General features: G+C 35.6%; 1 protein-coding gene and 1 long non-coding RNA gene across 3 annotated transcripts in view; one reads left to right on the top strand and one right to left on the bottom strand.

Annotated features, from left to right (window-relative positions):
- LOC105483455 (uncharacterized) overlaps positions 1 to 15,941 on the bottom strand; it is a 223,265-nt gene that overhangs the window by 2,735 nt on the left and 204,589 nt on the right. The window contains exons 3-6 of one of the 2 annotated variants that reach the window (XR_988294.3): positions 15,317 to 15,520; positions 9,834 to 10,015; positions 9,677 to 9,712; positions 3,185 to 3,231 (exon numbers count right to left, since the gene is read on the bottom strand). This is a non-coding gene — a long non-coding RNA (uncharacterized lncRNA). Of the gene's footprint in view, positions 1 to 3,184; positions 3,232 to 9,676; positions 10,016 to 15,316; positions 15,521 to 15,941 lie in introns of both variants that reach the window. The other variant, XR_988293.3, reaches the window with a different exon arrangement.
- LOC105483456 (SAM domain, SH3 domain and nuclear localization signals 1) overlaps positions 1 to 15,941 on the top strand; it is a 155,062-nt gene that overhangs the window by 39,598 nt on the left and 99,523 nt on the right. The window contains exons 6-8 of the mRNA XM_024793314.2: positions 3,847 to 3,912; positions 13,861 to 13,987; positions 15,120 to 15,472. Of these exons, the coding sequence (XP_024649082.2) occupies positions 3,847 to 3,912; positions 13,861 to 13,987; positions 15,120 to 15,472 (546 nt within the window). The remainder of the gene's footprint in view (positions 1 to 3,846; positions 3,913 to 13,860; positions 13,988 to 15,119; positions 15,473 to 15,941) is intronic.

Genomic DNA, 15,941 nt, shown 5'->3' with positions numbered 1-15,941 from the left:
TGCACAAACTAGACTAGTCTCCTTCAGCTCTCATGTAGTGTAAACAGCATTTAGAGTTAGTCATTTAATCCTTACGATGAAAATTGGATTACTAACAAATAAAATATTAGCTATACACATCCCATTGGCTATATACAGAATTAAAACTATATCCAACATAGCACACAATTTTTGGGAAATGCACGTAGAATGGACAAAACGAGACCAATTTTTCATGAGCTTAACCGAGGTCACAACACTGGGTCACTGGATAAATAATTTAAGGTTATGCTGTCATATATTAACAAGCAGGAGAGACAGGTCTTTCACTAGGTTTTATCAGACAGATTTGAGGCAGTTCTAAACAAAAGTGTGAACAATCTAAAAGGTAGAAAACAAACAAACAAAAAGAGTTCAAAATGACAGTGTCAACCAAATGATAGTCTGTGTATGAAGTGACTATATTATGATGAAATAATGATATTGTGTCTTGATCAATGTTTCTTATTTCAAGTACTTTCTTATCCATTGTATGACTTTTAACTATCGTATTACATATCTATTGATGCATAACAAATTACTTTAAAATTTAGGGGCTTAAAACAAACAAAAAAATTTTTTCATAGTCCCTGTGGGTCAGGAGTTGGGAAGTGGTATAGCTGGGCATTTCTAGCTTAGAGTCTCTCATGTGTTTATAATCGCAGGTGGTTAGTGTCTCTCAAGGTGTTATCTGAAGGCTTGACTGGGGCTGAAAGGTTTGTTGCTAACTCCCTCTCATGGCTGTAGGCAGGTGACCTCAGTTTTTTGATGGGAGTTGACTGCAGGGATAGGTCCCTTGCCACTTTGGTCTATCCATGAGGCTGAGTGTCTTCATAGAATGTCATTTGGTTTCCCCAGAGTGAGCATCTAAGACACAGAACAAGAAGAGGCCACAATTCCTTTTAAGACCTAATTTCAGAAGTTAAACATCATTACTTCCATTTTATTCTGTGTGTTAGAAGCAACTCACTAAATCCAGCTCACACTAAGGGTGGGGGGGCAGTATTATGATCCACCTTCTGAAGACCTCTTCTGTAAAAGAATTTGTGAGCATATTTTAAAACCATTAGAACTCTACTAGTTTGGGGTTATAGATGGAGAAGTTTCCTGCTTCCAAAGGGCAAGATCATAACTTATTTTGCAGGTAGAAAGAATATAGGGCTGTATTTTGTTATCTTGAAAAAAAAAAATCTAATCTCCTCTCTTTAACAGTAAATGACTTTCAAGAGTGGCTTCTGTTGGTATTAAAGAAACATAGGATGTTAACATGGAATCCAAATCTCTTGTTTCTGGTGAAATAAAATTAAGATCATATTGGATTTTCTCATTTTCTTATCCAAAGTTATACTGCATTTATGATAAGTATACTTTCACTTTAAAAAAAAAAGAGTTTAAGCAACTCTACATTTAACTTTTATTTTAAAAAGAGGAAATACTTGATTCTAACAAATGATTTTTATGAATGAACTCCACATGTGTATGGGTGTTTTCTTTTTGGATTGCCCTAAAAGGTTGAGAGGACTTCTTTGGTATTCCTTAGCATCATTCTCACTCATTTCTAAAAAGGAATTTTGCAACCCAGAAAATGGCTAGTAAATGCACTCTTATATACTGTGTCAAGCCCTGGGTACTAGGTAGCATCCTTAAAATGTAACAAACCTGAACATATGGGCCCAGTCCTTTAAGAATCCGCAGGCTACACACTGTGGCAAAAATAAAATCCAACCGCTTGGCACTTGTTTCAGTCACTTCAGCTACTTTGTCAGTTTTCTGCTTCAAAACTCTTGTTCTTTGGCTATATTTTAGGAGCTAGAACTCCAGAATTCTGCTGGGGTTTAGACTTTATGGAAACCAAACTTGCCTTACCTTTATATGAGTAAAAACACTGGACTTTAAACTTGCTGCTTAAACTCTCTGTGCTTCAATTTCCAGATGTGTAAAATAGTGATAATAAAACTTCTTGTGATTGTCATAAATATTTAAATAAAGGAGCATACTCCCTCAAGATGTTTAATGAATATTCATATTGCCCTGTCTCTACATTCTTCTTAATCTCATTGCAGACTCCCCTCAGAATAAAATTTGAAATCACTTTGTCTTAGTTCTTGCAGGCAGCTATAGCAAAGTACCTTAGGCTGGATAATTTGTAAACAACAGAAATGTATTGCTCACAGCTCTAGAGGCTGAAAAGTCCAAGACAAGGCACCAGCTGATTCAGTGTCTGCTTCAAAAAGGGAGCAAGGCAACTCCCCTCAACCTCTTCTATAAGGGCTCTAATTCCGTTCATGAGGGCAAAAACGTTATGGCTTAGTTACTTCCCCAAAAGTCCCACCCCTTGATACTATCTGATATAATTTGGATAAGTGGTCCTGCCCAAATTCCTGTTGAATTGTGATTCCCAGTGTTGGAGGTGGGGCCTGGTAGGAGGTGATTAGATCATGGGATTGGATTTCTCATGAATGGTTTAGCATTACCCTATTGGTGCTGTTTTCATGATAATAAGTGAGTTCTCATGAGAGCTGTTGTTTAAAAGTGTGTAGCATCTCCCCCTTCATTCTTTTGCTCTTGCTCCTGACACGTAAGAATGTCTGCTCCCCCTTTGCCTTCCACGGTGACTGGAGGCTTCCTGAGGCCTCCCCCAAGGCAGAAGCCACTATGTTTCTTGTACAGCCTGTAGAACTGTGTGCAAATTCAACTTCTTTTCTTTGTAAATTACCCAGTCTTAGGTATTTATTTTTTTTATTTTATTTTATTTTTTTTTTGAGACAGAGTCTCGCTCTGTCACCCAGGCTGGAGTGCAGTGGCCGGATCTCAGCTCACTGCAAGCTCCGCCTCCCGGGTTTAGCCATTCTCCTGGCTCAGCCACCCGAGTAGCTGGGACTACAGGCGCCCGCCACTTCGCCCGGCTAGTTTTTTGTATTTTTTAGTAGAGACGGGGTTTCACCGTGTTAGCCAGGATGGTCTCGATCTCCTGACCTCGTGATCCGCCCGTCTCGGCCTCCCAAAGTGCTGGGATTACAGGCTTGAGCCACCGCGCCCGGCCTTCTTAGGTATTTCTTTACAGCAATGTGAAAATGGACAAATACACTATCACTTTGCGTATTACATTCCAGTATATGAATTTGGGAGCAACACAAATGTTCAGACCACAGCACCCTTTTATTACCTTTTATAGACTCCATCAAATGCCCTTTGCTGCAGTCCTGAAGTGCCCTAGGTAGAAATTGTTTGATATCAGGTACATAAAGTTTTCAAAAGGAGTAGAAGCTGAGAGTAAGAAGGTTACACTGACAGGCGCCAAATGTAATAAAAGATATCCCACACTATAACTTGAGATATTACTCCAAATGTATATTTGGTTTGAGTTTAAACTCAATCAGCGTTTCTAAAACGGATGCCCATTATATACTTAATGTAGAGCACTAAGAAATTACAGTGGGCTGTTTCACAAAACTTTCCTGATCCCCTCTTTCCACCAACTCTTCTAAATGTGAGATCATGGATTGGGATTGCCCTATGTGAGGGCTGAGGAGTGAATCTAATACACATAGACACATACACATATCACACACACACATATGGATATATAATGTGTGTATACTGTATATACCTACACATATTCCATATTTGTCTATATATGTGTATATATGCAAGATGAAGTCACTGATGAAACATTAATCAGTGTACTTTGATAACAAGATAATTATTTCTAATTAAGACAATGAATCCTTTCCCAATTAGTTTGGTAGCTTTGTGGAGTTTTGTTTTGTTTTGTTTTTTAAAGAATGTTAACATTAGTTGTCTCTTTTTCCTTTTCTAATTTCTAAGGTGACCACTGAATGCTGGAGTCCATTTCATTATCAAAGACAAGCTGAACCTACTGTTGATGAAATGGTGAGACTTTTCTTCCCTGATATAACTATTGAAGTGGATTTCCCATCTCTTTTCCAATCATGTTAATGCCACAAGCACTGTTTTCTATGGTTCTTTATTACATTTGTTTTCAGCTGCCACATAGAAGACTCTCTAAAGAATATAAAAAGAGACTTGTCCTTATTGAGTGGTTTTCTGAACCGGAAGGACCATAAAGCATTTCCTTTAAAGAAGGATATGTAGTTATATAAAAAATTTTCCATAAAATTTAGCAACTTTTCCAGAGATAGGAAAAACTTTATAATGTTAAAAAGCATTATCTTCTGGTTTGGGGGAAATAGGTGCTATCTCATGTTTCTGAGAGAAATGTACATCATTGTAGCATTGCTAAAAAAAAAGAGAGAACTTGGAAACAGTATGAGTGTGTGATAACAGGAAATCAATTAATTAATTGGATTATAGTCCATCGAATGAAATATAATAAAACCGTTTTTTAAAAAGTCTCTCTGTGTGCCAGCAGTCCCTTATGATATTAAAATCACATCAACTGCCTTCTTTTCCTTGTTCAGATATTGCTAAACAGAGGTTCATGGAAAGGACATGGTTTAGAAGGTCTGGCAAATTTCCAGGATATTCACGTACATCGCCAAGTATTATAGCATTATTGATATGAAACAACTATAAGTCCTATTTGTAGTTCTTGTTCTAGATGGTTTCGGAACACGACAAGCTAATGTTTACAACTTCTTTGACTATTGTTTCCCAAAATGTAATCGTAATTTTGTGACAAATAACTACTCTTGGTAAATCATCTTTCTTTATGTAGGTATGAATATGAGAGTTGTTTTTTTTTTTTTTTTTTTTTTTTTTTTTTTTTTTTTTTGAGGCAGAGTTTCACTCTTGTTGCCCAGGCTGGAGTGCAATGGCACCATCTCGGCTCACCGCAACCTCCGCCTCCCAGGTTCAAGCAATTCTCTTGCCTCAGCCTCCCTAGTAGCTGGGATTATAAGCATGTGCCACCAGGCCCAGCTAATTTTGTATTTTTAGTAGAGACGGGGTTTCCCATGTTGGTCAGGCCGGTCTCGAACTCCCGAACTCAGGTGATCCACCCGCCTCGGCCTCCCAAAGTGCTGGGATTACAGGCTTGAGCCACTGCGCCCGGCCGAATACGAAAGTTTTGATATCTTTATTTATAGCTCTCTCTCCCCCAATATTAGTAACATGTTATTAACATCTAAGTTTTTATAATAGTTTTCTTTTCAACTATTTTTTTTTCTTTTTGTCTAAGAGATGTCTAAATTGTGCCAGGTAGGTGGAAGAGGTGACGGAAAGTTGTGATTTAAGTATTACTTCTGTTCCCTAAAAAAGATTTATTGAGCTCTGCCCTTGCTATTTCGCATGCTATCTAAGTTCTTAATGACTAGTTAAATGTCAAAGAGCTGTGGGAAACAAACAAATGAACCTCAGTCAACACAAAAAGGACTTTCAGATGAAAATAAAGCTATACATTTGGGAGGATTATGAAATGCCTTAATTAGAAACAGAAGCAAGAGAACTGGATGGCAGGAATTGGATCTACCACCGACTGTGCTCTTAGGCCTCTAAACTCATATTCCTGCATTTCCGTTTCCACATTTTTAAAGTAAAATGTTGGACTAGAGAATATTTCTTCAGACTCTGATCATCTGTGATTAACAGTAGGTCATTCCCACTTTTTCCTTGATATTTTTTCTAAGGCACAAGAATTTATGTAAAGTAACAAAAGAAGACACTTATCTAGTCAAATGTCCCCAAGGACGTGTGAGGAACAATGAATTCCTATGATCCAATCCTTCAATTTAAAGATGAAGGGCTGAAGTGCAGAGAGGTGAAGTGGCTCACTCAAGTTCACATGGCTAGTCACAGAGCAGATTTTCAAAGCAGAACAATCATTCGTCCGCACACAAGGGCAGGTTCTTACTCTAGGTTTTCTTAACATTTCTTGTGGATTTGAAATTATAAATACTAGATAAAAACTTTTTTTTTTTACTGTGTAATTTTCCATCCATAGCTCGTCTTCTTGCTAAGAATCCAATAGATACTTAATAAAAATTAATTTGCATACTGGCTCTTAAATTTCCTATTGTTCATAAATTTTGGTCAGCTAGGAGGTGTACCCAAAAAGAGAAATGTTCTTATGAGTAGTTCTAGAAACTTCTTCAAAATTTCAGAGCAGAGGATATTACACAGGAAGTAAGAAAGATGTGGCTTCTGTGGCCTTTTCTCTTAAATCAACACAACCCACATTTGCAACTCGGGTTTGTGTAATCCTGGCAACTCCCAGCTAGCTTGGCAGTGTGTCCACATTCAAAGACTGACCCTCAGCTATAGGTCAGTGAGCAAAAAGCAGTCTTGGCTTCCCCTGCCGAAGTGGAGAAATGGCCGTGACGTTGCGACTTCATTACACTATGGAAAATTGGGCCTGTGTGGCTTCTGAAAGACTCATTTCTGTTTTTACTGTGTTCTCAGAGGGCACATTATTCCAAGACCAGACTTACACATGTCAAAATCTGCTTGAGAGGAAGGAGGAGCTAGAATATTATATTAGGACTTGAAAGGGTTTTAGTGTTTATATAGTAGAAGTAGACTATTACATAAATGGCATTGTTAGACATCCTAAATTATACTGCTTAGCTTCTTAAATACCTGCTAATCCTCTAGCCAAGCACATTTCTCCTCCCTATTCCCACCTTATGCAATCTTTCCTGTGAATAATCATTGAATTTTATTTGTAGTTCTCATATGATACACATCAACTTTTTCCTCCAGATGTATTTTTGGCCAGCTGTTCAGATTGAATATATTCATTGATGATACTGACTCTAAGAAGTGATATGTGTGAAACAGTACTAGAACCCCAAAGAGATCACCTTGCAGTGAGGGGGACAGGAACAGAAACAGATGACTATTTTTCTTAGTATTCATGTTAAGCAATGTGCATCACAGGCAGACACAACGTTTCATTCTTCTTTGCACTTCCCATAGATTAGGTCCTCAGTAATAAATTAGGTCCTCATGTGATAAACGAATAAATAAATGTCTTATAAGCCTTCTAGGAGAATATATTTGATTTTGTTAACTAATTCATTCAGTTACTCATCTATTCGATGACCTAAAATTTTGCCTAGCTTTATTGTAAGTGCTTATCCAATCTTAGTTTAAGTTCAGTTTCTATCACTGAAAAATAATAATTTTTAAAATTACAATGATATATGAATATCCAATGTCAACATGGCAATTTTCCCACCAACTGTAATTATTTCTTCAATCAATATTTCATTTGCATAAGTAAATTATCGTAAATCATCTTTTAAATTAATTGTAGTTCCAAGAAAGCAATAAAATAAACCTCTGAAGTGAAATGTATTTGTTTTCATGTGTTTGCATTGATCAATTCTAGTTCATAATCCCATTGGTTTTATTATTGTCCATTGAGTTTCTAAATATTTATTGATCATTGTGACCTTAAAAATTATCTTTTTAGAATATTTTTTAGGTCATGAATAGAGACTAGTCACTTTTATATAGAAGACAATGAAGATATAGATTTAGGAGTTTAATAATTCAACATTTGGCCGGGCGCGGTGGCTCAAGCCTGTAATCCCAGCACTTTGGGAGGCCGAGACGGGCGGATCACGAGGTCAGGAGATCGAGACCATCCTGGCTAACACAATGAAACCCCGTCTCTACTAAAAATACAAAAAAATTAGCCGGGCGAGGTGGCGGGCGCCTGTAGTCCCAGCTACTCGGGAGGCTGAGGCAGGAGAATGGCGTAAACCCGGGAGGCGGAGCTTGCAGTGAGCCGAGATAGCGCCACTGCACTCCAGCCTGGGCGATAGAGCGAGACTCCGTCTCAAAAAAAAAAAATAATAATAATAATTCAACATTTAAAAACTCTTCTTTATTTTGTTTTTAACATGAAAGTAGCTCTCTTCTTCCTGTCTCTAGGCACCTTCCCTTTCAAGTGGCTAAGAACAAATTCTCCGTAGAAAAACTGAGTACTTCTGTCCTTCTTAGCAAGGATAGATTGGATTATTGAAATCTCCCTTCTAAATACATTTTGTAGTTTATAGAATTTCTTCCTATATGTGATGGCTCACGCCTGTAATCCCAGCACTTTGGGAGGCTGAAGCAGGAGGATTGGTTAAGGCCAGGAGTCCAAGACAAGCCTGGGCAACATAGTGAGGCCTCATCTCTACAAAAAATAAAGTAAAATAAATTACTGGGCATGATGGTGCGTGCCTGTAGTCTCAGCACTTTGGGAGGCTGAGATGGGAGGATCACTAGAGCTCAGGAGTTCAAGGCTACAGTGAGCTTTTATCGTGCAAATGCACACCAGCTTCCAGCCTGGTGGACAGAGCAAGACCAACACCCGTGTCTTAAAAAAAAAAAAAAAAAAAAAAATTTCTCCCAATTATGCTAATTACAGAACTAACACATCTTCATTGTAGAAAACTAAGAAGAGTAGAGTATATAAAGAAAGAAAAAGGCCATATATAGTGGTATTTATACTTTTTATACAAATTTACATTCTGGTTTTTCACTTAATACATGTGAGCATTAAAAAATTTCTAAGCCCTGTGCATACACTGGCACAGTTTTAATAATGAAACAACGAGTCATAAGACCAGGAAACTTAGAGAAAACTGTCAATATAATACATATGAAACTACTTGAAGTTTTAGTTTCCATTATAGCTTTCTTTAAAGTTAAACCAAAATATCAATTTTTAAAAATCTCCATTTCTCCTGTTGAAGAAATTATGTGAAATAGACATCAAGTTATTAGGATTTGTTATTTGAATACTTGTTAAATATGACACTAGAGAGGAAAATTTTTCTAAATCAGAAATTAAGAAGAAAAGTAAGAACAAAGTGTTTTCTGTTTTGTTTTGTTTTGTTTTTTGCTTCATTCAAGTCTGACATGTTATTCAGCTACCTTTTCATTAGTGGAGTGAAGAGGACATAATTCAGACAGATATGCAATCTGGGTTTGGTTAGTCTCCATAAGTCTAAATTTTCCTTCTGTAAAAGGAAGTGATAAAATCAGGAGAGATTTAAAAGCTTTAAATGCCTTTCCAGCAAATATGTGTAGGTATATACATACATACACACACATATATTTGTATATTTCCATCTTAATTATGTATATTTAAGAGGATAGGCCTATAAATCTGAAAGTGTCTACCTGATACTTATCCTCTGTTTTGGAAAGTCATATTTAACCTCCAAATAAATTCCCTGAATTTAGTTGGTCTTAATTTCACTGTCAATACTAGATAACTAGTAATTATGCTGGCATTTAAAGATCTTGTAAGAAAGAACATTGGATTAAAAGTCAGAATATTTTATTTCCATCCCAACTCTATTATTAATAAATTATCTTTCCTTGAGTAAGCCACTTAACTTCTCTGAGTTTTCTCATTTTTTATATACTCTGGTAGACTAGATGTCTAATAATTTCCATCCCAACTCATAAAATATGATTGTAGAACTAATCCAGTTCAATAATTCAGTGATGCTATCTTCTAAAAATTATTCTTTAATATTAATATTCAAGCAAAGTGTCAGAAAATGAGATATATTTAACCAAGTACTTCTAACAAAATTTTTATATTATTTAAGGAAGCGTGAGCAAAATGAACTAAAAGATATTTCTATTTTTGACATAAATATATGAAATATATAGTATATACATGTTAAATATATACATATGAAAAATTACATTTACATTCACATATAATTACCAGTTCGATGGAAATTTACATCTTTCAAAGCCGACTCTAAATTAGAAAGACAAAAGTGAAAAGAAAATCAATTAGAGACTTGACAGTAGTATCAATGAAAGAAAATTCAACTAGATTGGTAACAACAGAGATGGAGAAAAAGAAACATTCAAGATACATTAGGCCAAACTCTTAGTTATGGAATGTGCACTTGGTGGATGAAGACGGCCTTCACTGAGTTGAAGAAGATGGGATGAGCATCATATTCGGAGCATAGGTCTAGAGGTCAGTTCTGATTGTGCTTAAAAATTGTTTTAAATACATAGCTGGATATGTGAGTCTGAAGCTCTGCAGAGAGGCCTGGGGAAAGAAAGAAATTGGGAGTCATTAGCACATAAGTGGTATTAAAAGTGGTGTGTATGCATGCATGTACATGAGAAGAGAAAGATGGTGATATCATAAAAGGCCAGAGTTAATCCTTAAGTAATTTCAAAATTTAATTTCAAGAAAAGGAAGGTGTCAGCATATAGGAGTTATAGAGGGAAGGGCCAAAAAAAGTAAAAGGAAAATCAGAGGAACACAGTGTCACAGAAGCCAAGAAAAGAGAGTGTTTCCAGAAGGTCACTGTGGTCGACATTGCTGAATGTCAAGTAGTAAAGGAGTTTAAGAATGGCTCATTAGATCAAAAGGACAATTTAAAGGGAATGGTAAGATGAAAGCTGATAGATGAGATAGATTAAAAGGATGAGAAGTTAATAGAATTACAGAAAGCATACATAGTTAACGTTTTTGAGACAAATGCGTAGGATAGAAAAAGTGGTAAAGAAAAAGATGGTGAAGTAAAGATGAATGACATAAGGCACATTTGAATGCTATTGGGAAGAGTCCACTGAAATGGAAAATCAAAATTCAATAGAGAGAGAGGAACAAAACTGTAAACCAAGTTGTGTCATCCTCTGATTAGATATTCCATATTCTTCAATCTGCTCTACAGAAGCCTCCTGGAAGGATCTCTGTTATTCTCTGGGCTCATCTCTTGGTACTCTTCCTTTCTTTCCCTTCATGGACACGTACTAAGCATTCTTCCAGGGATTCCAGCTTTAGAACCTTTGCAAACTGTATTGTGTTCCAAGACTTCTCTTCTCTCTGCTGTTTGCCTGGCTGACTTTTTCTCTTATTTAAGTCTCAGGGGAAATATTCTTTCTGACCAACTGCTGAATTCTAAACCCTCTCTAAACCTTCACATATCTGGTTCCTTCTCATCATTCAGGCCTCAGCTTTAGTATCTTCAGTGAAGTTCCTCCTGATCAGTAAATTAATAAACCCTCCTTTTGCATCCTCACTCAATCACCCTGTTAATTATAAATATAGCATTTCTTATGTCACATTCTTATGTTTATATACTTGTTTATATGTTTATCACCCATCACCTCCCTCTAGAATTAGACTTGATAAAAACAGTGATCTCATATTACTTCCTCTATGCCATATCCCCAGAATGTGAGAGAGTGCTTGGCATATAGTAGGTGCTCAACAAAAGTTTATCAATTTGTTGAATGCTAGGTTTAATTTATGGGTCAATCTTCTTAGAACACATTTAGAATTTAAAAGTCATGTTACTGTAAAACATAATCACATTCAGTACAAATATGTAGGTAATAGATAAGAGAAATGAGATAAATAGTGTTATCATTTGAAAAATATTTTAGAGGATTTCTTTTTCTTTCTTTCTTTTTTTGAAATGGAGTCTCACTCTGTCGCCCAGGCTGGAGTTCAGTGGTGCAATGTCGGCTCACTGCAATCTCTGCTTCCCGGGTTCATGCAATTCTCCTGCCTCAGACTCCCAAGTAGCTGGGATTACAGGTGCATGCCACCACACCCAGCTAATTTTTGTGTTTTTAGTAGAGACGGGGTTTCACCATGTTGGCCAGGATGGTCTTGATCTCCTGACCCTGTGATCCACCCACCTCAGCCTCCCAAAGTACTGGGATTACAGGCATGAGTCATCGCACCTGGCTGTATTTTTAATCTGAATACATTTTCTTTTTCATACATAGTTTTAATGATTCTATATCTTTTATAATAATATTACCTCTAAATTTCATCCCTTGAAGTACGTATTAACAAGAGGAGGTTGTCCAGACATACTTTGCTATTAGAAAGTAAAGAGTCTAGTATCAAAAATGTACTATGGATACTCCATTGTGTACATAAAACATGTATAAAATTAGGATTGTATATATATTCAGTACATATTTATTAAGCCATGTACAATCTAGACACACAAGATTTAAAAAAATAAATAAAATGCAGTAGACTAATGTCTAGTAACTCAAAGTGAATAAAGATACAAAAAATAACAATATCATGATTTTAAAGGCTATAATAGAGTGTGAACAAAATAATGAAAGGTCAGTTTGTTTTAAAACCTCTAGGCCATGAGATCTTACTTATCTGAATTCAGATACCTTCCAAATGCTTTAGTTCCTCTTGGGGGAAAATCATTTATACAAAGTTCCGTTTCCCTGGTATACAATACCTTTCTCCACATTAAAGCCTTTTTCACAAAGGGAAAAGAGAAGGTGATTTTTGTTGCCAGTGTTTCAGTGGAACAATTAAGCTTTGGCCGTAACAAGAAGTTGACATAAGAGTAGAAGCACAGCAAAGAAAAAATGGCTGTGCAATGTCATCTTATTATTTCTGAAAGGGTCTAAAGAGTAGAAAATAGCCTTTCCTAAGTTGTAAAGCGTCTATAAAACCAAGTAACTCAGAAAGCACTAAAAGAAACACTGAGAAATAATACAAAAAAGTAAGCAATAGAAATTGTGTTGAACAGAGCACGGCCTTTGGAAAGACAGGGAAGATTTTGCGTTTCTAAGCATATCTCATCACAGTCCTTTCTAAAAGATTAAAATGATTTCAATATTTTCCCATTTATTTAACGCAAAAAGGTATGGCTTCCTCTGACAAAAACGTCACATTTCCTACGTAAGTGCTATTTTGCAGAGACAGAACAACAAGTTTATGCTGGTTGTTCAAAGTCTATCATAAAGACCAAAGATAACAGCTGAGTATAAGGATTTGAAATGTTTCATGCTGGATATTCTTTACTTCCAAACATTTATTTGGGCTTATAGTCTCTTTCAAAGGCTTGGAAAGCATTATTATAAATGTCTCATTCAAACACTAATGAGGAGGCAATATTCACCTTTTGAAAATTGCAGTGTCTTTGTAGATGTTATTTATCAGCTGTTCAATGGAAAGAATGAGACAAAAGCAGGTGGAGAAATATTTCTGAGTAGAACTTTCTGGATGAAAAAGTATTCCTATATGTATTACATCACATCTAGTGAATTCAACAAAGCACAATGATTTTATCAACTCATGTAAAACTTAGCACACAAAGAGTTAATTTCCAAAGTATTTTGAAATCCTTAAGAGGAACTATCCTTAAGATAATAAGTAAAAGCTATATAAGTACAAATTCAACCGTAAACTAGTGGGAAACATTCCTGAATCTTTTTAAAGAAAACAAGAGTCATTAATGCAATGTTAATTATATTTTATCCATATTTTGTCACAATAAACAAGTGACACATATACTAAAACATAATGTGGTATGCTGTGGCTATCTTTTGTTTCACTTAGTGCATATCTTCTACAAAGTAAGAGGCTATTTTTTTTTTAAAGTATGTTATCTGAAAAATTTTCATACTTGAAACAAATGCTGTTTGCCCACAAATTTCCAAAAAGAAAATGAAGACAATTTACCTTCTTCTTTATCTAATATTAGCAGGTAGACTTTGCATACTATCGGTCTATTCCAACACTAGCAAATAGCAACTTTGAACCTCTTGTTCCATCTATATTACACTGCAAAGATCTTGTTTTTTTCCACTGTTTCACAGTGGGCAGGAGTGAGTCATTTATAGATATTTCTGAATTCAATCCATTTTGCTGTATTTTGAAGTAAAAAAAAAATTGGTAAAACCACTCTGCTTTAGTATGACTGGACAGTTGTAACGTATTTCACAATTTTGAACCCAAAAAATGTGGTGTGCTTTCAAGTTATTGCTTAAATGGACTCAGGCTTCAGGTTTTAAGGTCATATTATTAATTTTTCCACATTTATGATCTCAACATATTTTATATTTAATCTTTTGTGCAGAATAATTTGTCTTTACCTTGAGCTGTGTTTGTACTAGGCCATAAAATCGGGTGGTGACCCTGTGGAATCAATGGGGACATTAAAGCGGCTACAGAAACTGGTTTGGACTAAGAAAGCCAGAGTGCAGAGTCTGGATGAGGTGAAACCGACATTAATAAACCTCCGTAAGTAAGAACTCAATAAGCTGTTACAATTCCTTTGAGGGAGAACTAAGGAAGCATATATTAATGAAGCCCATTTTGATAAGGTCTTAAGATAATCATTAAACATTGAGGATTGTTTTTATTGCCAAGTTATTTTGAAACAGACATCCCCATCTATTCCTGAATTTTACCCTGTATTTATGCCCCACCCCATTTCTCCTTCCCTTCAAGACCAGGCTCTGAGACAGAGTGAGAGCGAGAGGCTCAGCAGTGTCCACCGTTCTCATTCTTTGGCCATAGAAAACCATATATTTGAATTTCGACGTAAGCATAGCAAATTAGTGTGTCCATGGCATGCAACTTTGATTTTCATTTATTTATTTATAATGGTATGTCTTAATTAATCAAACTCTTTTTAAAATACTCATTAAACATTTGGATTTAAAGGGATTCCATGACACAGAGCAATTGACTCTGGGTGATATATATTTCTATTTTCTGTAACTGTTTTCTATATTACTAGAAATTTCATCAGAGTCTTTGCCACATTGTGTAAATATAGATCTCACAAATGAACTTTATAGTATTACAGATATGCCTTTTTTTTGGTTTTGTCGTTCTTGCTTTTTAAAAACTATTTCACTCTGAGACACACTGCGTGCATAAATCTCATGGCAGATTGGTATTAAAATAGACAATTTCAGAATGCCAGTAGGATTTCAGTCCATATCCACTGAGATTTCATTCTTTTATGTAAGGCATATAATTGTATTTGTTTCCTTATAATTCTTTATTATACACATGACCTTAAAATTAAACATATTTAATAATAGAAACATAAAGGTGCATTTAAAAAAAAATTGTATTTTTTTCTCAAATATCTTTCAGCATATTATTTGTATGTGGCCTCCATTCATTCCAGTGAGATAGACTTTAATCAATAGTTATGGTTTCAAACATGTCAGAAAAATGAGACTTCTATAAAACAAAAAATTTTGTATAGCAAAATAACTTACTTTTTAAATAAATGCTGCTGTAAATAATTTTGTAAAATTGAATGACTTCTTGGTTTATCCAGTGCGCTTCATTTATTTCTCTCATAGAAAGGGAAGAATTATAATCATAGTTTTTAACCCATTTCTTTGTCATTCAGAAGATGAAGATGACACATTGATTTCTTGTTTGAAATTAACCAAGTCCCAAGAAAAGAAAGTGAGTAGTGTTAGCACAAGGAGGAAGGAAGAAATGGAGATCAGATCGGATACTCTTTCTGCATCACTGGGCAGATCGAGCACTTTAAATGACTGCAAGTTGGAAGATAAATTAGCTTGGTATGAAGGCGAAGCTTACATGTGGCATCGGTGGAAGCCTTTTCCTGAAAACCCTCTCTGGACATGTGTTGATTTCCAAATAGCACAAGTTGGACCCTGGGGCCACTGCTCCTCTTGTATTCGCCACACAAGTCTCAAGTCTTCCTGCTCAGATATGGATCTTCTACATTCATGGGTAAGTTTGCAAGCTACGGAAATGTGTCATCTTATCTGGGGTTTTGTACTGTCGGGAAAGAAACAGATAGCAAAAGTGCTAATCAGTCAAATTTATCAGTGTCAGAAAAGTTACCAGAGCAAAAGTTGTCTTTTCAAAAAACAACCAAACTCTTGTGACTTTTTCCCATGTTAACATTTCAGATATTCATTTGTGCACAAATTAATGACTGCATAAAATGTTTCCAGGGATTTCTTTTTGATTGAAGGAAGACTTTGTGTGTTGACTGAGATCAAGAAAACGTGAAGTGGATTGTCTAAATTATTGCAATTATAATGAAATTTCACTGAAAAATAATAGCTAATTTTAATGAGCATTTTCTTTGAGCCTGCCATTTTCCTAAGCATTTTGTATGTATTATCTGATTTAAGTCTCACATCAACTCTATAAGGTAAGGACTTACGTTATGAAATATTACCTTAAGAAATAT

The sequence above is a fragment of the Macaca nemestrina genome, chromosome 4 (assembly GCF_043159975.1).
Source record: "Macaca nemestrina isolate mMacNem1 chromosome 4, mMacNem.hap1, whole genome shotgun sequence".
Taxonomy (NCBI): Eukaryota; Metazoa; Chordata; class Mammalia; order Primates; family Cercopithecidae; genus Macaca; species Macaca nemestrina.
This window is presented reverse-complemented; position numbering and strand designations above follow the sequence as displayed.